At 32.9% G+C, this 24,574-nt stretch overlaps 1 protein-coding gene across 4 annotated transcripts; it reads left to right on the top strand.

The window, feature by feature from the left end:
- The first annotated feature begins 156 nt into the window (after positions 1-156).
- On the top strand, positions 157-24,483 carry LOC149724724 (von Willebrand factor A domain-containing protein 3B-like). 4 transcript variants are annotated; one of them, XM_089892000.1, is made up of 41 exons: positions 157-1,026; positions 2,462-2,716; positions 3,248-3,339; positions 3,748-3,870; positions 4,183-4,310; positions 4,438-4,597; positions 5,419-5,588; positions 5,874-6,127; positions 6,596-6,789; positions 7,115-7,269; positions 7,597-7,735; positions 8,473-8,596; positions 8,763-8,869; positions 9,207-9,236; positions 9,867-10,049; positions 10,204-10,323; positions 10,537-10,682; positions 11,525-11,676; positions 11,947-12,087; positions 12,357-12,417; positions 12,549-12,705; positions 13,338-13,510; positions 13,864-13,985; positions 14,339-14,505; positions 14,916-15,010; positions 15,304-15,457; positions 15,962-16,054; positions 16,391-16,533; positions 17,024-17,079; positions 17,400-17,572; positions 17,841-17,930; positions 18,321-18,373; positions 18,996-19,063; positions 19,574-19,672; positions 20,276-20,393; positions 20,730-20,853; positions 21,336-21,473; positions 21,909-22,029; positions 22,579-22,704; positions 23,040-23,148; positions 23,578-24,483. In XM_089892000.1, exons 1-41 carry the CDS (start codon positions 951-953, stop codon positions 23,672-23,674), a joined length of 5,286 nt encoding a protein of 1,761 aa, XP_089748126.1. In that variant the 5' UTR covers positions 157-950; the 3' UTR covers positions 23,675-24,483. The 4 variants fall into 4 exon arrangements, with proteins under 4 accessions (XP_089748126.1, XP_089748125.1, XP_089748127.1 ...); XM_089891999.1 differs by having other exon boundaries at positions 11,525-11,682; XM_089892001.1 differs by lacking the exon at positions 9,207-9,236 and having other exon boundaries at positions 11,525-11,682.
- Positions 24,484-24,574: the final 91 nt, after the last annotated feature.

Here is a 24,574-nt window from a genome sequence, read left to right as displayed (position 1 = left end):
ATTTTTGAACGATGTTTCTATTTTTTTTTCTTAATTTGCTCTTGTGCGTCACCATGCTGCGTTGGTAGGCAACATTGGAAGCCAAACAAGAAACGATGTACAACAAGTACATGGAACACATGTTTACGTTTATAATACCAGACAGTATACAGTACTACTGAGTCTGTCACATGAAAATATACACGAAACTAGCAATAAATATTATTTTGTTTTAGCCATCAGACAATGAGTAAAGTAGACACAAAGTAACAGAGTATAAATTAACTATAAACAGCAGATATTAACACACAGCACAATGTTATTAACATAGATAGCTTTGTATTTGAAAAATTTAAAGTAGAAAAAGTTAGCTTTTTCCTTTCGTTTGTTTTTAGCGACTGTTGTTATTCTAATTTATTTGACTGTTCTAAAGTTATTCTTCATTCCTGTATAGTATGCGAAGATATACATAAAAATATGTTATGTTGTACCACATTATAAGTTTATTACCATATAGTGACTTAGGTCTAGACTATATGACTAAACTTTCCTTAGCCAATAAATTATAAGACAATAATCAAATACAATATGTTCACACCCGCAAACCTGCTGTATTGTATAATTAGTCCAACTTCTTATGTTTGCAACACTTATTATACTGTGTGAATGAATAATTTTTGGTGTTATGAACAAAAATTCTATATCGAGAAAATAAAAGAGAAAAAACACGCGAGCTGTTAGTTGTTAGCGGGAAGATTCCTCACTGGCACCAATTTCTCATAACAATTAAAAAGATAACATATCTTATTCATATGCAATTATACATAATTCTATATTGTACTTCATATTTCCTTCACTACTTTTTCAGACAAATATGTCTATTTTTTTATTTCAAAACAAATAATCTGAAAATAAATGAAAAATTCTAGAAAATAAAAAATTACGCCCTCTTAAACCTCAGTTACAAAAAAATGACAGAAGTTGACATCAGTAACCCTTCCCTGCTTCGAAATGTCGACCCAATCAAGAAAGCTGTTTATGATGAAGGTTTTTTAACATTTAACTTTATAAAGGCTATTATGTTTGTTATTTTCCATGGCTTAAAAACTGCAAGAAGATAATGTAACAAACAAAAGTCCAAACAATTCTTTAATAAAAGTATATTTCGCCTAAATGGCATTGTCAGTCTCTTTTTTAAATAGAATGACTTTAACAAGAAACTTTCCTTACTTCAATATGTTGGTCTTTAAAATAGTGTCTGTGATGGTAGATTGGAAACTGTTATTGCTTGATTTTGTTATTAGTTAATGTGTTTGTTGTAGTAGTTTAATATCACAGATGAAATAATATGAGAAATTATTTTGCAAAGTGTTAAAATGTGTAAATAATTTTTTTCTAAGATCCAAAAACTATAAATATTGGTTTTAGGAAACATCTGAAACAACTAGTTTGCAAAGTTTGTAAATATAATCGCTGTATAATAAAAAACTATTTTGGTTTTGGAAAACAATGTCAGACATAAATTATTAAGTTTCAATTTATTTTAAACTTTAATTAAAAAGCAAGCACATAATTTTGTTAAAACCATAAAAAATAATGCAGATCAAGTTTGTTTACATTACCACAAAAAAACATTTTATCATTTTCATCCCAAAAAAATCATTATGGCATTACTTGTAAAGAAAGTTTAAGTTTAAATGACTCTATATTGTTGAAGTGTTGGTTTAAACAGCTGATATTATACAGCCATTAATCACTATTGAGCAAACTATACTTAAGGAATGGCACACACAAAGAGCTTTTGTTACACTGGCTTTGTCACGCTATTTTTCAGCTACTCAAGTGTTGTATTTACTTAATAAGTATTTAAGCGTATGTGGGCTGGCCAAGTTGTCATGGGTTTGAAATGACTCTCTGCTAACGCGTCTGCGGTAATTTGACAAGTGTGTGTAACTCTTACTGTTATGAGTGCATGTACGCTGTTAGAAAGTGCACTTAATCTCCTTGTAATTGATGTACATACACAATCAATGTAACAGTTATTCGTTACTGTTTTTCAGCTGAAGCATACATATACATTTATATTAAATATATGTGGTCGAAACAAACTCAACCGCTACATGTTTTTGTTACAGCAAAATCTGAATACACACAATTTAAAAATGGCATAAAAATATGTAAAATTGGTGTAACTTTAATGCAAATATTTTGTTAGTAATCTTATGTTGGATATACCTATTACATTGAATAAATTGCATTTTTGGGTTCACATTAAATATTTTGTTTATGTATTTTACTTGTGGTTATTGGTGTAACATTTTGTAAACTTGGATAAAATCTGGGATGATATTATGAAAAAGTAGTAAAACTGGAGAGCTAAAACAGGTAATGTCTTCCAGGTTTAAAAATTGCAATCTAAAGTTACGCCTATTCTTATAAAGAAGTTTCCAAAACATTAACAAATATAAAATATCTGTTTCAGAAAGCACGCCACAATTTAACATCGGGCATCTGCATGAAGAACCACCCACTGACCTTTTTATGTGGGCCGAAAAAGAACGTGGCAAAAAGTCAATGTACGAGATGATTGGGCAACCACTGGAGGGCGGGGAGCAATGGGAGCTTGATGTAAGACCGCTCATTAGCTCCAACAAGTGGTTGCAAGTTCACGGACTTCAAAGAAACCGATTGTCAATGAAACAAATTTTGTCTCAAATTGGATTTAAACACACTGAAAGTAAGGAGCTTTTTTCAATTAAAACTGTTAGTGTTAAGTTACCATTTTTGGTTCCTATTGTATGTTAAGTTATCAGTTTTGGTTCCTATTGTATGTAAAGGAACCCCAATTGTGTGCATTTAAGTTCTGTCTCAGTGGCAAAAACTTTATCTAATTTAAGCCTTTATTTGTAACTTTTTTTGTCTTGATTGTTTTGTTAGCTTGTACTAGATGAGATAATTGTGGATTTAGAGATAAATGTTTCACTGGTTACAATATTAGTATTATTTAAGAGTATGAATTATTTTAATTAAATTATTTTACTTGTGTAGTTCCTCTGCAAGCTAGTATAATAACAGCTGTAGAATACGATAATTTAATGCAATATGATTACAAAAAAAAAGAAGAAAAAAATCCCTTAAAAATAATTACCCCCAAAGTAACATCTATACTTGGTAACTGGTGTGTATGAACATCTGTGTTATAACGACTGTCGTTTTCCGGCCATGCGAAGATAAAGTAATTTACATACATTCATATTTATGATTGCAGCATATGTGGAGACCCTGGGAAAACCCGTTGGGTCTTACTATGGGTTGGGATTGTTTCAACAATTTCAAAGAAAGGATGGAAAACTATACAACGTACGTTGCAATGTTTAATCATATCTGTTTAATAAATTAATGTACATTATATATTATTTTGGGGCCACTATGTAGTCAGGGGATCATGTATAAATAACTCTTATTTTAAAATGTATTTCTGCGGCTGTTTTATTTTATAATTGTTATTGTATTGCTGCCAGTGTGGTTTATAAGAATGAATAGATGTATCTTACTTATTGGTGAAGACAATGACAGACATAGGTGCTCATTTCATACACTAGAATTGAACAATTGCTGTTAAGTGTCTTGACCAAGGACACATACGCCTACATTAAAAGCAGCATCGAAGATTCGAACTAGTATACTGTGGGCTAGTGGCAGACATGTTAACACCACAGCACTAAATTTATTTGTTTATTTTTAGCATTTTTGAATCTTTATTAACAGATCACTGTGGGCCGTGAAAAACTGAAACAAATTGAGGAAAGTTTGTTGCGAGCTTCACATCTGTTCAAAAGGAGGCTGGAGTGGTTGACAAACGGGAGCAGAAGGATATTTGGAGTCATTCAGGTGAACTAACAAATTGAATAAATAAATGAATGTAACTTACTTTATTCTCATGTGGTCGAAAAACAACAGTCGTTAAAACACGGGTGTTCATACACCTCGTGCCAGCTTATGAGTTACCAAGTATGTTACTTTGTGGGTGATTGTTTTTTTGTAATTTTTTGTTTTTTTAATACATTGTATAGTGATAGTTAATAACTGCAATAGTTTCAGTAGCTCTAAATCCCTTAACACTTTACAAATATTCTTATAATATTTGTTTGCATTTGAATAAGCCTATGCAGTGTTTCATTTGCTTTGTCTTTTACATTACAGGAGCACAGCGTGTGTTTGGTTCTCGATGTATCAACCATGTCCCAAACACAGTTTGATCTTTATAGAGAATCATTATGTGAAGTGATAAGAGACCAAGTATCTCAGCTTGCTAAGTTTAACATGATCAAGTAAGTATGTTTGGTAGTACGGAGGTGTATGGAACAGAACACCCATGTTATAATGCTTGACGATGCCCCGCGTGTATGAATAAATAGGATGAATGATTTATTTTTTATTTCCTTGTGGTTGTATCAGAGCACAAGCAGACATAGAGATGTGGCATGAACAAGCGATGCCTGTTACCGAGGTAACCATAAAGAGTGCCATCGAGTGGGTGCAGAAGTTGGATAGAATGGCGGAAAGTTCTAGAACTGGTTGCACTGAGAGTGTCTTGAAAGCTATGGAAGATGACACGGTATCAATTACCTATTTATAAAATTGTGAATCTATTTTACTGTTTTAAAATTTTAAACAAATTAGATCAAAATTTATTGTATAAATCAGGGGTTCCCAAACTTATTTTATCGCGGGCCAATACCTGAAATCATAATTATGCGTCGGGCAAGTTTCTCCTTGCTATATTGCTGGCGACGCGACTTGTATTGGCGAAAATTTGTTAGGTCAGGATCAGGAAGTTCGACACATATGCTGGTAATAAACATGGCTTCTAGAACAGATTAAACTACGTACTTGCGGAGTAAAAGACAAAGTTTCACAGTATTTTTGTTGAATCATGCCGCGGTATAACCGCTATACCAGAGTAACAAGCGTGAAAGGTTGGCTGATGCTGTGACAGTCATAATTATTTTTGTGACGTAACAAAGACAATGTAAATTATTACACAAATCAATAAAACATTTTTAGACGATTTTTTAAAGTAATATGTTCATTTGTGAACGTATGCAATCAGTAATTTTAAAGTCCTCTGAGGGCCATTTAATTTGCTCCTGCGGGCCGCAGATGGCCCGCGGGCCGCGGTTTGGTAACTCCTGGTTTAAATAAATCAGAAAACAGATCTGTTTGTATTTGTTAATCTTGCCCTGGTCTGGAACTAAAAAACTTAGACTATTTTTAAAACAAGAATTACGAGATAACAGTGAGGATTAGTGTTATTTCCATTTTAGCTTATTCATTCAAAAATCTATCAAAAATTTTTTTTTACAAAAAATCTAAATAAATATTTTATAAACAAGGGAAAATTTGTATTTGACTAATCTTTATTCTGTTCTCTTCTAGTTGGATGCTGTTTATTTATTTGCTGAGGGCGACGTGTTTGAAACATCAAAGGAGTTGTTGAGACAGAAATTGGTTGGAACTCAACACCCTCTACATACTGTCTCATTCAACGCAGCAAAAGGCGGAACCATTAAGTTTCTTAAGGAAATAGCTGCTCAAACTAATGGAAGGTAAACAGGGTGGCGGAAGTTGGGACACCTTATTATTCTATTTTCTTTTCACATTTGGTAGGAAACAAGGAAAATTCAAATAGTTATAAAATTGTATTCTCACGACTCCTGTAGACCGTTGTTGATTGTTTAAATCACAATCAGGATATTTGGATATTATGTGTTAAAAGTGTCCTGTCTTTCCCCGCCCTACTATAACTATTTTAATTAAGGGTTTACCAGTTTTGCACCTGAAAAACAGTTTAGAGCCGATGCCTATAATATTGGTCAAAATTTTTCCAACAGATTCCATGCGTTTGTGGTGAAAAGTATTTACGAGGAGGACGCTGATGCGCTCCCTGCCAACGCTGCTCCCCCCGGTGGTGATGCTGCTCGGATTTCTGTGCGACTCTCGCAGAAAGCAAAAGGAGGAATCCCAGCAGGATCCGGAGTGAGAGAGGATGTCTTCAGGATCTGGTGCGAGCTAGAGGAATCGAGGAACAATCACGCTCAAATCCAAACCTTGCTCGCTGAGATTCCTGAAACTGTGTCAGAAACAGGTTTGACTCAAAGATTTTTTTGTTATGTTTTTTAAAGGTTTGAAATTATGTTTTCAGATTGGGTTTAACAAAAGAATTTTTACTGGGAGTTTTAAATCTTACAGATTGAAAATTTCATTTAACTGGTTAACTATTTAATCATTTCTATTAGGGAGAAGTCTTATAGCGTAGACAATCAATTCTCAGATTAAGGCCAGACTAGAGTTGGTTATAGTGTGTTGCTATGATCAGTGCAATGCATGCAAAGTGTTATGAAGTCTTTAACTGAAAGTTTTAAATAACCTCTTTTTTATAGTTGGTCACAACTAAAAACACCAAGTCAAGGATTTTTTTAAAAATTTGTTTACAAAAAAATATGTATGTACATGGCATATAATTTGTTTACAATGAAAATATGTACATATATATATGTATATATATATATATAATTACATTTGTTTACTAAATTTTCAATTTACCTTTCTTTAGCTGTGGTAGACCATCCTGTACAAACAAACCGACAAGAGCAATATATGAGTTCAAAGGAATGGTTGCAAAGACATGGACTCGAAGCACAAAAGGTGACGGCATTCCAAGCACTTGCTGCATGTTCATTCAGACACGTAGATGGTGTGGTAGACCTTAAAGGGAAGCCAGCACCTAACACTCAGACATCCGATGCAGTAAGATACTTTGTTTTGTGTTTAGTATTTTGGTTCAAATTATTTATGGAAATACCTAAAAAAGAGTCTCTAAACCTCGGATTGGTTTCGCACTGCTACCATTATGAGTGTTTTTTTCTTTGGGCAAGACACCTAATGACCATTGCCTCACAAGGTTAAAAAAGTTTTTTTCATTTATAAATAAAATTGCAATAATAAGACCCCTATTTGTGTACTGAAGCTATTATGAACTCTTTACATGTATTTTCCTTTTACCCTGCTTCTTCTGGGCTGCATTTTTATTGAATTATTAACATTGTTACCATAACTTTATTATTTCAACCAGGAAAACCTTCGAAAGTTGGTGAATGCTAAATATTGCCACCAGTTTGCGCACACAAAGTGGAAAGATGGGACCGTGGTTCACGTTCATATTACTGCTGAACAACATAGAGTATTTGAGAAGAAAATGAAAACAACTTTAGATGCAATACAGCAGAGGTACAGTTTATATCTTTTTTATTTTGCTACCCTTGTAATGAATGAATGAAATTTATTTGTCATGCTGCAGTGATTCTTTAATGGCCCTGTAAGGAATTTATTAATTACACTTAATACTAATGTAATGTCATATTTATGGATTCAACAAAAATGAATATTGCGTCATAGGCAACTTATTAAAATTGGTGGATGAGCCAGCCTTGTATAATACTACAAAGCATGCAGTGCTTTGAATTAAATTATAATGGCGCACTAAACCTCGCGACACGCAGTTTAGGAACCACTGCAGTAAAAAGGCACACATTTCTTTTAATGTTTTTGAAACAGAATTGACTGGTTGCAACAAGGCAGTAGAGAGGTGTTCGGGACAATACTTGAAGAACAAGTTTATATTTTGATTGACACTTCACAATCTATGAAAGACAAACTAAGTATGGTTAAAGAGAAGATCTTCCAACTAATGCAGGTATATTATATAGGATTCCTTTACCACATATTATCTAAATATCCTGATTGTGTTTTAAACAATTAAATACAGTCTATGGTTGTTGTGGGGATATAGTGTTATAATCCTTTAAATGTTTTTGTTTACTACCGAGCAATGGGACGAGAAAATAGAGTTAAAAGGTGTCCTATTTCCCCCCACCCTGCTATATATAAGTGAAAGAATATATAAGGACAGGTGTTTAGTTTATAGTTTTTGCTCTACAAATATCTATTATACTTTTAATCTGTGTTTTTAGCTGACAAGCAGTTTAATTTTGTTTCCTAGTGGTTAAGGCGCTTGTCTATAGACTATAGAGTCCCAATGATGCAACCACTGTTAGCGTATCTGTGTGGCCTTGGTCAATATGTTTAACAACAATGGCTCCAACCCAGTGGTCACTTATGGGTTGTCAAAGTTGTCAACTATTTATTAACAATATCCCCCAAAAATAGTTACCTGCAAAGTTACGTATAGGTAAAACTCATTAGAAGGCACTAGGTGTATCAAACATAGCACCTGTATTATAAACACTCCTAGTATAGCATGAGAAATTTTAGAAACAGTGGTGTTTATAACATGGGTGTTGTATTTTTCTTTATGTTTGGCTTATAATTTGGACAACCCATTAGTGACCACTGGGTTGGAGCAACAACCATCAGTCCATTACCACGTTTAATTTTTTTTTTTTTAAATCTGCATTTAATTCATATATCTAGGAACAACTACGACACAAGGGCAAGTTCAACCTGATCAAGTTTGACACAAAAGCTCAAGCGTGGAGAGATAGAGTGGCTGATGTCACCGAACAAAACCTGCTGAATGCATGGAACTGGGTCAAAGGTGCTTTATCTATAAATAAATGTTTTTTTTATAAATTCCTAATTAATTTTTTAATTTTTTAAAAATATAAAAAGCCAAAAACGTATAAAAAAATATATTTTTTTGACTTTTGACAAAAATTTATTTTTCTAAAAATGGAAAACAAATTTGAAACCTTTTTTCACAGACATTGGTGTTGGAGGTAGCACTAACACATTAGCAGCCATAAGGATTGCATTATCTGACCCGCACACCCATGCTATATACCTGCTTACTGATGGAAGACCTGACCAGGTTTGTACAATCTATCTACAGTGGTGTTGCTAACAACCACAAAGTTACATACTTGGTAAGTTGTAAGTGGGCATGAGGTGTTTGAAACAGAACACCCGTGTTATAACGGCTGTCGTTTTTCCGCCACGCGAGGATAAAGTTACATTCATTTATTTAAATGGTTATCTGTTTTGAATGTAACTTGTTTTTTTTAAATTCTTGATAGAAAAATTTACCTTTAAACAATTTATTTTAAAATTTTGGTAGTTTTAAAAAAGTTCACAGAAAACAAATTAATCTTGTTCATCCTTTTTTACCTATTTTCTCCAAAGTAACTTAGTTTATTTTTGTCCCAAAGCCTCCACAGATGTTTTGGACTTTTCTCCAGGTATGCTGCATCAGCTTACCAACTCTTGCCATCTAGTTATCATTAGTTTTATGCGCACAAACCTTTGCATGACACAAGGCTTCAGCATGTAGCATATAATATCACCTTTTTAGGAAAATCCTATTTTTAATGTAAACCAAAATAATTTTTACCATTTTTGGTCAATTTTGTTTGTTTTTTTAAAGGAACAATTCTCTACTAAATAAATCTTTAAATATATAAAGCACCTGAAAATATCTTTTTATTTTTTAAAACAATTTTGGAATTAATTTTGTTTCAATTTCCAAATAGGTACTGAATACTCTCAATTTTATCTTTTTTAAATTTTTCTCACCATTCAAAGACGCATTCTTTCTCTTCTGGTCATAACTTCCCTTATGTTCAAGCCAAGATATATCTTCTTATTGCTATAAATCATCTGCTTTTACTTGATAAATTGTCAACATTACTTACTATAATTTCACATATATATTGGTCATTTAAATTTTTCAAAATTCCGAAAAACCGTCACAATATATACAGTACTGTGGAGTAAGATGGGACATCTTTAGCACATAAATATAGCACAAAAATAGAGTGAAAAGGTGTCCCATCTTCCCCCACCCTACTATATTTAGTACTACCCCATAGAACCCACGCTCCATACTTGCCCAAGTACAACTGCAGCATCCTGTTCCAATCCACACCATAGCATTCAACTGTAACGACCACGACGCAAACAAATTCCTCTACCAGCTATCTTCAGACACCGGAGGGCGGTATCATAACTTTTCAACCAATGGGAGCCTAGCTGATGGCCCGCCCCCATTTGAGGTAAAACAAAACACATGCATTTTAACAATGTCACCCAAGATTTTAATACAGATGTAAAATCTATTGCACCTTAGACCCCCACACTTTTAACCACTTATTGTATAAATTATTTTTTTTTGAATAAGTTATTTATTTTTTCTGTTTTAAATCCAAGAGCGAAGATGTGTCTTTGCTGAAAAAAGAACTGGGAAAAGGAAAACGAGATCTGGAAAAAGTTTCAAAACTCCGAGCACGATGTGTGATGTTAGATTGGTATCATAACAAGAAGCACAAGGTAAGAAGTTTGTTTATTGATTCATAACAAGGTAATAATCAGCCACATATCAAAAAGTGAAAAATCCATCCAAAAAATTATCACTTCCAAAGTTGCATGCATGATACCTTGTAAGCTGGCACAAAGTGTATGAAACAGAACCCCCTGTTATAAAGACTGCAGTTACCGGCCATGGGAGGATAAACAAGTTACATTCATTCATTAAATCAACAGAACACAAACTTTGATCAATCTTCATTCTCCTCTTCCACAACCTCCATTATATCTCTTGCATCATCTACAAAGAATCACAGAAGAATCAAATCATCTTCAAGTCTTCCCCAGCGACCACAAAGTGCTCTTGCAAGGAGAGAAGACAGGTGGTTTGTTTTTCTTAAAAAAATGATTTGAATTTCAGAAATGAGTTAAAAATTTAACTCATTTTTTTAGTTATAAAATTTTTACACAATTTTTTAGATAATTTTTTTCTAAATTATAAATGTAAAGCTGATAAAGTATTAACATAACACCAATTAAATAGCAATCAAACATTTGTAATACAATGAACACTATACATGGTACCAACATAAAATCCCAGCCCTTGAAATACACTTCCAAACTCCTATTGTAACAATGGTTACAAATGACAACAACAGGTTTTAGTTTTATGATATGTTTGTGTGTATTGTGGTCAAGTGAAGCATTCTATTTCATTGTCCTTTGAGCTGGGAAAGAAGTTTCTTTTAAAGCAAGAATTCCACTATACTCCACCTATTGTTTCGTAACAATGGATGCTTTTTAAATATTATCCCCAATCTCTGAGTGTTATTGTCTCCCAGTTCTTTAACATAGGAGTAAGGAAAATAAAGTTGATCATAGTTTCTTATTCTTAGTTTTAGTTAAAATTTTTATCGCTGTTTATTACTTTACTAAATATTAAAGATCAGGTTTTAATACAGCAAGGTGTTAGTTGTGTATTGATTCTAAAAGAGTTACAGATATAGTTTATATTTTTACAATAGTTTGCTGCTATTGCTTGCAGGTGGTTTAACTTTATTCTGTGGTGTCTAACTATATGCCAGATGAAACATTGCTGTAATAAAAAAATAAAACTTTTTTTCGTGTAATAAAATTACCCTTTTTTACCAGAAATCTAATATTACTTATGAGTGGTAGCATTTATACAGCAGCCAAATTTAATTTTTAATTTTTTACTTTACAGCGATAGCGACCAGTTACCCGCACGTCCCCATACCAGTTTAGGGTATTCCCCTTCACCCCCAGCAACATCGATCGCCCACAAAAACCACCGAGGCAGAACAGGGGTGAATGATTTAGAAATAAAGCGAAGACAATCTAGAAGAAAGCTACAAAGTACAGGTATGTGTAAATTAAATATAGTAGGGTGGGGGAAGACTGGACGCCTTTTCATTTTATTTTCTCATCACATTTGGTGGTAAACAAAAAAAATTCAATGAATTATAAAACCGTATCCTCACGACTTCCATAGAACGTTGTAAATTGTTTAAAACACGATCAGGATATTTGGATATTATATGTTAAAAGTGTTCCACCTTCCCCCACCCTACTATACATGTAAGTATAGACATTATATTATACATAGCATATAATAACTACACGCAGGTCAGAACCAAGCTGGTCACACGAAGACAAGTTTGTTACGTTTGGCTTCCCAACCTCACAGTGAAGTGGATGGCTGGATGTTGCCCGAATCAAAAGACTTCATGGAGAAACAGATTTCAAAATCAATGGAAGCTTATCAAGGTAGGGAATGTAACTGTGTGTGCAGATGGTTGTATAGTGGGGTGGGAGATGATGGAACACCTTTTTATTCCATTTTCTCATCCCATTTAGTTGTAAACAAAGAAGATTCCATGAATTATAAAACCGGATTCTCACGACTCTCATAGAGTGTTGTTATTTGTTTAAAACACGATCAGGATATTTGGATGTTATGTGCTAAAGGTGTCCCATCTTATAGTACTTGTGTAGTGTAACTTATTTATCATTGCTCATTAACCACATATTGGCAGATATCATGCGTTTAAAGGCAGAAGCAAAGAGGAAACCTAAAAAGAAGAAGAAACCAGTAAAGTAAGAATATTTAAAAATGTACTAAACAAATTATAACTAAAATTTAAAAAACTAAAAAAAAATGTCGTTTTCTGGTTGCGAGGATAAAGTTAGTTACATTCATTCCTTTTTTCTTCACAATTCTCTTTCAGTTCCCTTGATATTCCAAACACGATCTGGTTAAAGAAGAATAGTCTTGTTGCTCGTAAACTCACAGTGATGGATGTCCTTACGCCAACCATTGTGAGGGTAACACCCAAATATATACCAGTGTTAGACACCCATGTTGTTTCCAAAGTATTTAATGATGTAAGTAATAAAATGCACAACTTGTAAAATAATCTAATTTAGCTATAAGTAAGAAATAAAACATTTGTAATCTAATATGGCTATACCTAAACATGTTTTTTTATAAAAAAGACATAAGACATAAATTATACAACTTGTAGAATAAATCTAATATAGGTATAACTAAAAAAAACAAATATATTTTTTATAAAATGTCAGACGTAAAATACACCATTTGTGAAATGAAAATATGATATAGCTATACCTAATTTTTTATAAGAATGATCTAAGTAATAAAATACATGTTGCATTATAAAAATTGACAATACTTCTATATAAAATAAACAAATACCTAATTTTTTTATTACATTTTACCTGATGATGGTTTTCAAAATAGAATTTGAAACCTTGCTCATATTTTTCCATGTTTTACCAATGAAGTTTGCTATGTAAATGTGGTCTTAAATCACCCACAAAGTAACATACATGGTATTAATGGTAACTCCCAAGCTGGCACGAGGTGCTAAACCCGTGTGATAAATGTTGTTTTCCGGCCACGCGAGGATAAAGTAAGTTACATTCATTCATTCATTCATTCATTTAAATTTAAATAAAAAAATCTTTTTTTTACTAGTAATAAAAACGTACTTCAGGTTTTACCAATAGCCCACGTATCCCCGCGTACCAAGAAAGAAATCCGATTGGTCAATCCATCAGCAGTTGATTTGCCTGGTTATGACCAGAAGTTACAAGCTACCATACAAGAATATAAGACCAGGCTGGATCTTATTGTGTGGAGAAAGCTGTCGCAAGAAGAAAGAGAAAAGTAAAAAAATGAAGATATTTTTAGTATTTAAAAATAAAACTAATAAAAATAAAGGTAATGTGCCATATGTATGACAGAGATTATGTGATAATACAGCCTTACTAGTTCAACAAAAGTATTATGTTTTAAACCTATTAGAATTCTAATATATTACGGTTTTTGTCACAAAATCCTGCAGTATCCCCAAATTTTTTTTACGATTTATGGTACAGCAAGTCAGTTAAACAAATTCAATTTTTTTATGTTTTCAAATTTAGAATTTTCTTTTTTTTTTCTTTTTCTTTTCAAAATTTTTATATTAAATTTTTATTCAAAATTTTTATTTTTTTAAATTCCAACTTTTTATTTCCTAGGTTTGACAACAAACCAGTGTCTTACCTTGATAACACAGATGCGATAGGACAAGCCTTCGATAGAATGGGTTGGCCAATAGAAGAGAGTGACCTCCAACTATTAGTAGATGAAATTTACTTAGGTAACAATATTTGTATCTATGTTTAGCCATAGAACTTTAAAGGAAAAAGGGCAAAATAATATTTCTTATGGGCAAACTCTGGCCTAAACCCTGGGTGTTGGGTTGATGGGCAAACTCCGGCCTAAATCCCTAGGTGTTGGGTTGATGGGCAAACTCCGGCCTAAATCCCTGGGTGTTAGGGTAATTGGCAAATTGTGGCCTAAATCCCTGGGTGTTAGGGTAATTGGCAAACTCTGGCATATTAATAAAAATATGTTTTGCATATTAAGTATAATTGGATAAACATAATTGTACATAATTTGGCATTTTTTAGGTCTACAAATTTATTATTTTACCACTAATAAAACTTGCAGGCGAGAAATATCTACAGCAATCTACTGATCTTCAACGCACAGCTAAGCAGCTCGCTATGGGAGGAAAGAGCAAGAAAGAGAATAAGAGTAAGAAGAGGAGAGAGAGCAGTGAGGAGGAAGTTAGAAGTCAAACATCGGAAACATCTTCAAGATTCAGTGTATTTAATGTTGGTTTGTTATTATAAAGTTAAGAATTCACATCAAGCTTTGAGCAAATTAACTTGATTTATTGCACAACTTATGTCTGCTGATGCTGACGAGTTACCACATATGTTTTTCTTGGGTTGTTTTTTGTTTAGGTTAAAATCTTTGCACCCTAATAATGGGTTAATAAGTTACAGATATATCATTAAAATTTCATTTATATTTATTTGTAATGGAAGTCTTGCTGAATGGCAGACAAAATGTTGGAAATACACTATGTTTTTCATACCAGATGTTATCTTCTTCATACCAAAACCCTATCAGGAAAAGAAATGTCCAAAATACACTATGCTTTTCATACCAGCTGTTAAAAGATTATTAATCTGAAACATGATAAACACGTGTAAGAAATACAATGCCTATTCTATTCCAGGTGTCTCCCCAACGTATGGAAAAGGAAAAGCGAGAAAGGTCGAAAAGTCGAAATAAATTTATCGACAGATTTCGTGGGCAGAATGTAATTGCTCGGTGAGTTGTGAATGTGTTGTAGCTCGACAGTGAGCATGAGGTGTATGAATAAACCATGTGTGTATGGTGTATAGGGAGAAACCCATGGTACAACTGGACAGTGAGCATGAAGTGTACGAACACTTAATGTATATCGGATATATTAGAAGAAATTTATAGTTCAGCATAAGTTGTATAAATAATACCTCATGTGTGTCTGCATACATATGGACTATGCTAAACATAAAAAATAACCACCCTACACTAATTATAAACCACTGAAACACACCCAACCAAAGTAACCTACCAAACAGTGATGAATGCGATGGTTTCTACTACGCTGGGTTGGTGAAACGTTGCACGGACGCACGACATGCATTGGTGGAATTCAACCATGGTGAAGAAGCAAATATTCCAATGAGATTTGTCATTGCTATGACTGGTGCAGTGTCATGCCCACCACTCAAGGTGATTTAATAAATGTAATTTATTCATCCTCGTGGGCTGGAAAATGACAGTCGTTATAACACAAGTGTTCCGCTTGCCAGTTATCATGGATGTAACTTATTTATCCTCGCGTGGGGAAACGACAGTTGTTATAACACGGATGTTCTGTTTCATATACCTCGTGCCAGCTTACGAGTTACCACGTATGTAACTTATTGATCCTCGTATGGTGGGGAAACGACAGTTTTTATAACACGGGTGTTCTGTTTCATACACCTTGTGCCCGCTTACAAGTTACCATGTATGTAACTTTTTTTATCCTTGCATGGCAACGACAGTCGTTATAACACGGATGTTTTGTTTTATACATAAACCTGAGGTGTATGAAACAGAACACACATGTTAAAAGTTGCTCCGCCATGTAAGGATAAATAAGTGCCTTCCCGATTAAATTACACAACCCTAAAAAATCGAGTTCAATTTTCATAAAGAAAGTTTTAAATAATTTTTTTACTATTAATAAAGGTTGGAGATTATGTTCTTGCATTGAATAAAACAAACCGGAACGTTCCATGTTATATTCCTGGGATGGTGATTGGAACTCCTAAAAGATCACAGGTGAGCAAGGTTTAATAATTGTTATCCACATATATGTATAACACATATAGATTTTAAGTATTCAGTTCTGCCAAGTTTATTTAATAAGTATTGTTCATCATTAATTGAACATCATGTTTGTCGTGCACGTTGTCAAGAGTTAAATATATTGTTTTTGTTGGCCACACATAAAAAAACGAAAAAGTTCATAAAATAGTCCCCCACAAAGTTACATACGTGGTAACTTGTAAGTGGGCATGAGGTGTATGAAACAGAACATCTGTTATAACGATGGTCATTGCCCTGACACGTGAGTTTAAATAAGTTACATTAATTAATTTGTTTGTTTCCAAACAGGTACGAGACAAGTTTTTCACGATTCTCAATTATGACAACACAAAGAGTTCATTGTTGCGCAATAAGTTGGTAAAGATAAGCGAGGTCCGATATTCGTTTGCGACGCGTTACATCGAACGTGCAAACCTAACTGATGATAAAATGTAAGTTGGAATAAATGAATGATATGTATGTCCTCACGTGCCTGGAAACCTGGACAGTTGTTATAATAAGGATGTTTTGTTTCATATGCTCGTACCCGCCTACAAGTTACCATGTATGTAACTTGTATGTGCATGCCAAATCATACAACAACCAAACTCTTTTGGAGGTAATATTTGGCCTAAATCCTGGGTCCTTGAAGGACCTCACCCCCAAAGAATAGAAGTTGTAATAAATATATGCGTTAACCCTTATACACCAACAGATTAATGTTATGCAATTTTGACACTATGCTTGGAAGTAAAATTTTCAATGTAAAACTCAAAGTTTCTTTTAATTTGAACAAGTTAATATTTTGGATAAAACTTTTTATATGTTTTGTTTTTTTTAAGTCTTTATTATTCAATGGGTCTGAAGTTGAAGTTTTCTCAATTTTAGTTCACTTGTAACACATATAAACCATTCATTATTTGACATGTTTAAATACTCCAGACCTCCTGTGGATTTTATTCGAGCAAAAGAAATAGAATCGAGTTCAAGTAGCTCAGGTTTGGTGGATTATTTTATGAACTAACCTAAAGCATTCTTTATACAACTTATATTTATCGTTTCTATAGCCAGCAACTATAAACAGACAATAATTTTAAATAAAAAAACAACAAAATCTTTTTGTATGTTTTTCTTTTGTTTTAATTTTTTTTTTTTTTTTTTTTTTTACTTTTTCTCTAATTTTGTCTGATAAAGTTAAAATATTAAAATGTGTTGGCAAAAAGCAGGTTTGCTAATGCCTTTCTTTTTTCTATTTACATATACATATATATATATTTGTTTTATAGTTTTCTTATAAAACCAAAATAAATACATGCAGATTCTGAGAGTGAAAAAGATTCAATTTCTTCTTCTTCTTCCTCTCCATCTTCCACAACATCCACATCACGGTCGGGAGTAACGAGGGATGATGTCAGCGATCTTCGAGACACGCTTCAGCAACTTCAGTCACGGATGGATGACCACACAACAGAGCAACGAAAACAAAGAGAAGTAAAAAATTTTTTCGGCAAAATATTTATCTTTTTATTAAACAGTTGGTTGGACTTAACTTTTGTCTGTTACGTTTTTGTAGCACCAGATCCTTACTGCATTTCTTCACACAAGAATCGTTCAAATATATGAGCACCATTATCCTTACCCTAAAACCCTTGGCACACCCCTTGCAGAACCTCACTTATATAGCAAATCATAGAATTCTACTTAAGCAAATTCAACATTGACATTTGGTGTTGATTATACTAATAATATTCGCTTACAGATTCTTGAAAAACAATCAAAAGATTTTGAAGACGTGAGAAGAGACATCAAGATATTTGCGGAAGATGACAAAGAAAGAAACAAGCCTGAGGTATGGGAGTAACAGTGTGGCTTACTGTAGATACTTTATAAATAATATAAAGTAATAGAATAACTATAGAGGTGGTGTGACATTCATACATGAATGAATGTAACTTGCTTTATCCTTGCCTAGCCTGAAAACAACAGTTGTGCATAAGGTGTATGAATGCACCATGTGTGTCTGGTGTATAAGAAGACATTCATGTTATAATTCACCAGTGAGCATGAGATGTAAGGATACTGTGTGTAAAATTTGAGTAAGAAAAAACAACAGTCTAATAACTTAGTAATGAACCAATTCAATCACGAAAATCGAGCCAACACTAAAACTAACCCATAACATCTCGCAATAAACATCTCATTTTATTGTGTTATCGTAGTTAACATAATTCAACACTAGGTGGTGGTAAAGGTGCACGAGGCAACTAACACTGAACCGGTGACACCTGACACGTAAGTTACAACTGCTATTCATGATGACCTGACATAACCCCACTCCATATACGTTTTTTCCAAACTATGTGTTTTTTCTAATTTATATAAAGTAGAATGGGGAAAGATGGGACACCTTTAGCACATAATACCTAAATATCCTGATTGTGTTTTAAACAACTAACACCAGTCTATGGAAGTTGTGAGGATAAGGTATTTTAATTCCGTGAATTTTCTTTGTTTACTACTGAATGAAACGAGAAAACAGTATCAAATGATTTCACATCTTCCCTCACCCTACTGTATTATTTCTAATTTAAGAGGGAAAGTAGGGTGGGGGAAGATGGGACAGGTTTAGCACATAATATCCAAATACCCTGATCGTGTTTTAAACAATTAACAACGGTCTATGGGAGTAGTAAGGATATGGTTTTATAATTTTTTTGAATGTTCTTAGTTTACTACTAAATGGGACAAGAAAATAGAAAGAAAAGGTGTCCCATCTACCCTCACTCTGTTGTATTATTTTTAATTTATGATTTTTTTCATTTATATATAGTTTATTAGAAAATATATTTCATTATACCAACATCTTATACCAGACCCACTTAAGCAAATAACATGATGGATGTTTTACCTTCAGGGTGACAACAGGAACACTGACTGAGGTTTCACCAATACATGAAGATATTACTCCAACTGAAAACCCTAGTAAATATAAATTATTTTATCTGTAACTGCATGGTTACCACTTATGTAAAAAAACAATGTCACAATGGTAAGAACACTTGCCTTTGACCAGAAGATATGGGTTCAGGGCTTGCCACTGCCACGTGGGTTCAAGGCTTGCCACTGCCACTGTTGTAGCAAAACACTTGTTATATAACAAATAACCACCTTCAAGGTTACATATGTGGTAACTTTATAAGCGGCACAAGGTGTATGAAACAGAACACCTGTGTTATAACGAATGTCGTTACCCCCTCAATAAATAATGGTTAAAATTATAAAATTTTTATTTACTGTCCCTTTTTTTAACGTTTAATAAAACATTTTCTCATTTTATTTAAAACATTTGTAAATACAACAATTTGTGTAAGGCTTTTAGATCACTGCTAATGTGGATACTAACCAACTTTACCTGCAATAACAATGTTTTATTAACCCCCGATGTTACTTATTTACATTCAACTAACCCAACATACATACAACATAACATAGAACCAGAAACAAGTGAAGATGATTCTCAAACCAAAGTAATATTTGATGAAAAAGGTCCCGCTGTTGTTGTGACAAAGTTGGACACAGGATTGCATATTTGTAAGATGTTAACTTATCAACACACAAATATTACAAGTCCTACCCTTCAATACTATGTCTTGTAAACTAAACTAATTAAAAACCAAAACACTAACTGCTTTACAGATTTAAATAAATAAGTTTTGTATCGTATTTTTGGTTGATACAAATTTGGACACAGGATTATACATTTGTAAGATATTTATTCATTTATCCACAAACATACATACATACATACATACATACACAGTGGTTACCACGTCTGCCCCTAACCCAGAGTTTATGGGTTTTACGCTTAATGCTAACTGCTTTCAACCCCAAAACCCTTTAACTGCTTTTAGATATTAAAACAAGTTTTGTATTGTTTGTAACTGTTTACTTCTGGTGAAATTGTATTCATAACTTAACAGTCTTGTCATACATTTTGTTTGTAATTAGTTGTATTGTAATTTTAGGCCTATTTAACACATGCTGTTTTAACCCATACACCTCTTAAACTAATAGTCCAATACTATATACTATAACACATAAACTTCATACACTAATACTTTAACACATACACCTAATGTATTAAAACTTTCACATATACACCTCATGCATTAATACTTTAACACCTCCCCCCAGCTCGCTCACCCCCAGAGATTATCCCAGAAGGCTCAGCAGTTGTACGCGAGTTATCAGCAAAACTAAAGCCCGGAGATGAAGTATTGGCGCGTAGCACTGATGATGGATGGTACTACAGGTCAAATATTTTGCTTTGCTTTAGTTTATTAAGTTAGGCAGTGTTATAAAATTTAGTGAATGAATAAATGTAACTTATTTACCCTAGCATGGCGGGGCAACTTCAGTCGATATAACACGGGTGTTCTGTTTCATACATCTTGTGCCTGCTTACGAGTTACCATGTATGTAACTTATTTATCCTCGCATGCCGTGGCAACAACAGTTGTTATAACACGGTTGTACTATTTCATACACCTCGTGCTAGCTTATGAGTTACCACATATGTCTTTTTTGTAGCCGTTTTTTTTTTTAAACAAGAAGTTTCACTTTGTAACTAACACCTAATATTCAACAGAGGTTCCATACAGCAAGGATATCCCGACAACAGTTACGACGTGCTTGACTGCACTGGATTGGTACAGAAAACTTTCCGAGAGGATTTAATAACAGAAGCTGATGATGCTGATAATATTATAGAGGTTTGCGAATATTTTATGCATTCTGGTATATTGTACGTGAAGACAATTAACTGGGAGTTTAATTCCTATTGCTACTGAAAAATGAATTTTACAAATTGCTGTATCTGGACAAAAATCTTTGTTAAAACGGCTTAGCAGATAATAAAGATGATCGGATTTTGCTAATTGTTATTTTTAAAAATTGATTTATTTCCTTTTTTTTTACTTCTGGCTTAAGTTTTGACTTCTGGCTTGAGTTGCTACACCCAGCATACAAACAACAAGCCATTTATATTTAATTATTTTTAAGTTGGATTTATAATGAGAAAAAAACATTTATATATTTTTCTAAAGTTAGCGTGCCTGCCTTTAACCCAGAGGTTACAGGTTCAATGCTTGTCGCTGCTACCATTATGGGGTGTCTGCCTTAGGCAAGACACTTAACAGCTATTTCCTAAAAATTGAGTAAAGAAAAAGAATTTTTATGAAACTTTTTCACCCAGGAGGGCGATTGTTTGATCAGTTTACATCCTCGTCATCCAAATATGTACGCACCCTCTATTGCCATCAAGTGTCGGGAAGATTCATGGACTAAAACTCGTTTCTACGACAACACTGAAGCAAACGTGCCAAGAGAAGAAGTAAGATTTTGAAATTTAAGTTTTTCATTTTTCTAATTTTTATTAGCTATTTCCTACATAAGATAACATATAATAGGATGGGGGTAGATGGGAAATCTTTTCAATCTTCTTTCTTGTTCCATTTGGTAGTAAAAAAATAACATTCAGAGAATTATAAAACCATATTTTCTCGACTCCCATAGACTGTTAATTGTTTAAAACTCGATCAGGATATTTGGATATTATGTGCTAAAGGAGTCCCGTGTTCTCCCACCCTACTATAACATATTTTTAAAGGCCTTTTGATTACAATAACAGGGCCATATTTGATTTATTTGCTAAATCCTATAGTAAAATTTGATCCTTATGTAGATTTCTTCAGAATTTTTTTATAAATTTTGTTATGAAGTTTAAAAAAACAAATACAAAAAAATATTCAAATTTTCCACCAAACAGGTTTACAAGATCCACCCCGATAAACACAAGTTAGATGTGGATTATATAGTTAATTGTGAGAAGAGGTGGGTGGGGGAAGCAGTGGTGGCAAGAACAGATGCAAACGGACAATTTAACCTGGGTATTTATATTATAGAATGGGTATATATATATATTATAGAATGGGTATATATTATAGAATGTTGCATAAGTAATTTAACCTGGGTATTTATTATGTAATGTTCAATAACTGTCTTAAACCTTTAAACTTATTTCAATCTTGCTTAGTTTTTGTCTGGTTCGGGTGGTTACAACCTGGGTATACATTATTGTTACACCTGCTACCAGGCATAATGAATGTTAAATTTTATTTTTTCACTCATTGTGTAAATAAGTGTTAATTTTATTTCGACTTTTTTTCTAAATAGCAGACAAAATGTTCGAAAAAAATTAATGTTTTATTTACCAGATGAGCAGAAAAGGACTATTTTACTTATGCCTATATATGTTCTTCTGTTATTGCTATTTGTGTAATATATTTTCAAGGACTAAAACATTAAATAAATAACCCCAAGTTATACGTTGGGAAAATACACAATTTTTCTGGTCGGTTTTAATAGAAAGCATGAAGCATGAAGTATCAATTACAATTATATGCAGTAAAAGTTGGTAATTGTTTTTTATCTTGCAGCTTCTTGTAAGAAAAGAGTCGGCAACGGACATCAATTCTTAATCCAGTGGTCAGATGGTAGTTCTAGTGTGCAAGATCTAACTTGTATGTTTGGTGCTTATAACAGGCGAAGGGACATCAAACCTGGTATGTTATTATTGGTATGGTACTGTGGAGTAAGATGGGACACCTTTAGCACATGATATCCAAACATTCCAAACGTGTTTTAAACAATTAACCAAGGTCTATGGGAGTCATGAGGATACGGTCTTGTTTAACTTAGCCATTGTATTGAATATGAAATTTGGGCCAAGAATTTTAACAATCTCTGTTTAAATGATAAAAACAATTTTCCAATAAATGTTGTCCTAATAAAGTATATTTGGATGCATTAACTTTAAAACAACCTCAATCAAAATTAATGCTGTTTACAATATAACTTAATCTTACTTTATTTAAGCTACCTTAGCAATGTATCGCAGGTGATTGTGTCATAGCAATAGTTGATCCAGCCAATCTAACATACCTCCCCGGACGTGTTGCAAGTCAATATGAAAACAAACTCATTGTCAACTTTTGCAATGGAATCAGGTAGAACAGTAATATGTTGTACCATTATGTAAATTTGTTCATTTCCATTTTCATTGTATGTTTTTTACTTTTTACAAATTCTTTCAAAATTAGTTTTCTTAATTACAATATAACTGTCAAAATGTTATGCTTTTACATATTATTTCAAATTCAAGTATCAAAATGTGATCATTTATTTTCTTGTGTATTGAGTAATAAAATAACTTGGATATTTACAAGGCTGTAAAATAAATATCTTTACATATGTGATTACTTGTAAGCAGACACGAAATGTATGAAACGGTACACACATGCTGTAACGACTGTCTTTGCCCACACAAGAATAAATGAGTTACATTCATTACATCTAGTCTCTATAATGTGTTTTTAAAGCTAATCAATTTTGTAGTTTTTATAGAAACACCTTATTATAGATTTGTTAATTCGCAGATCTCAACACGTGAATGAACAACAAAGCTTTTGGATATCAAGACATTATTACGATCTTTCGGTTGCTTTTTATAGAAGCAAGCAGTTCACAGATTAACTTCTATTTTAATTAATAAATATAGTATGGTGGGGAAAGACGTGTCACCTTTTCATTCTATTTTTGTCCCATTTGGTAGTAAACAAAGAAAATTCAAAGAATTATAAAACCGCATCCTCACGACTTCAATAGACCAATATTAATTGTTTAAAACACGATCAGGATATTTGAATATTATGTGAGCTAAAGGTGTCCCATCTTTCCCCACCCTGCTAAAGCTATATTTGCTAGTGTTAGCTAAAAACTTGTGTTTTAGGATTTTTTTTAAATTTTGTATCTTAGTTTATTTTAGATTGTGTAAAATTTAATTAAATAATTTTATCAACCAAGCATTATGTGTATCTGATATTGGTTGGATAGATTATGTTTTTGTTAAAAAAGTTTTACAGTTAAATATACAGGTGTTTTTATACACTAGTAGTTACAATAACACATCTGGTGCTTATTGTTGCACTTGGTAACTTTTATTGTTTAAATTTTATCTTTACGAATTTGACAACCCATTAGTGACCTCTTGGTTTAAAGTTTTTCTTTTTTTGTCCAAAAACCAACAAAAAAATATTAAAGGTTCTGCCTACCCAAGACACCCTTATACAGTAGGCTGCACCATCTACCCAACACATAAATTCAGTATTTTGTGTTATTAAAAATTTATTTTGTGTAGTACTGGTAGCGCACTGTAATACATTTATTTTACCATTTATTCAACACATAATTTCAACTTTTTGTTTATCATGATTATGATTTTATGTAGTATTAGCAGCGCACTTTAATTTACGTACTTCAGATTAAAACCACACATTGTGTTATATTTTGTTAATTTCTTTCTCAACAATGTATTATGCGTTGCACTGTTTTGTGTTGGTTGTCATGCTGTCAATTCCGCACTCACTGTCTATG

This window comes from Ciona robusta, chromosome 14 (assembly GCF_009617815.1).
Source record: "Ciona robusta chromosome 14, ASM961781v2".
Taxonomy (NCBI): Eukaryota; Metazoa; Chordata; class Ascidiacea; order Phlebobranchia; family Cionidae; genus Ciona; species Ciona robusta.
This window is presented reverse-complemented; position numbering and strand designations above follow the sequence as displayed.

Coding starts and splice junctions, on each gene's coding strand:
- LOC149724724 (XM_089891999.1), top strand. CDS start 951: ATGACAGAAGTTGACATCAGTAACCCTTCCCTGCTTCGAAATGTCGAC. Junction 4,311..4,437: donor GCTAAGTTTAACATGATCAA/GTAAGTATGTTT, acceptor TGGTTGTATCAG/AGCACAAGCAGACATAGAGA. Junction 22,705..23,039: donor GCGAAGGGACATCAAACCTG/GTATGTTATTAT, acceptor AATGTATCGCAG/GTGATTGTGTCATAGCAATA.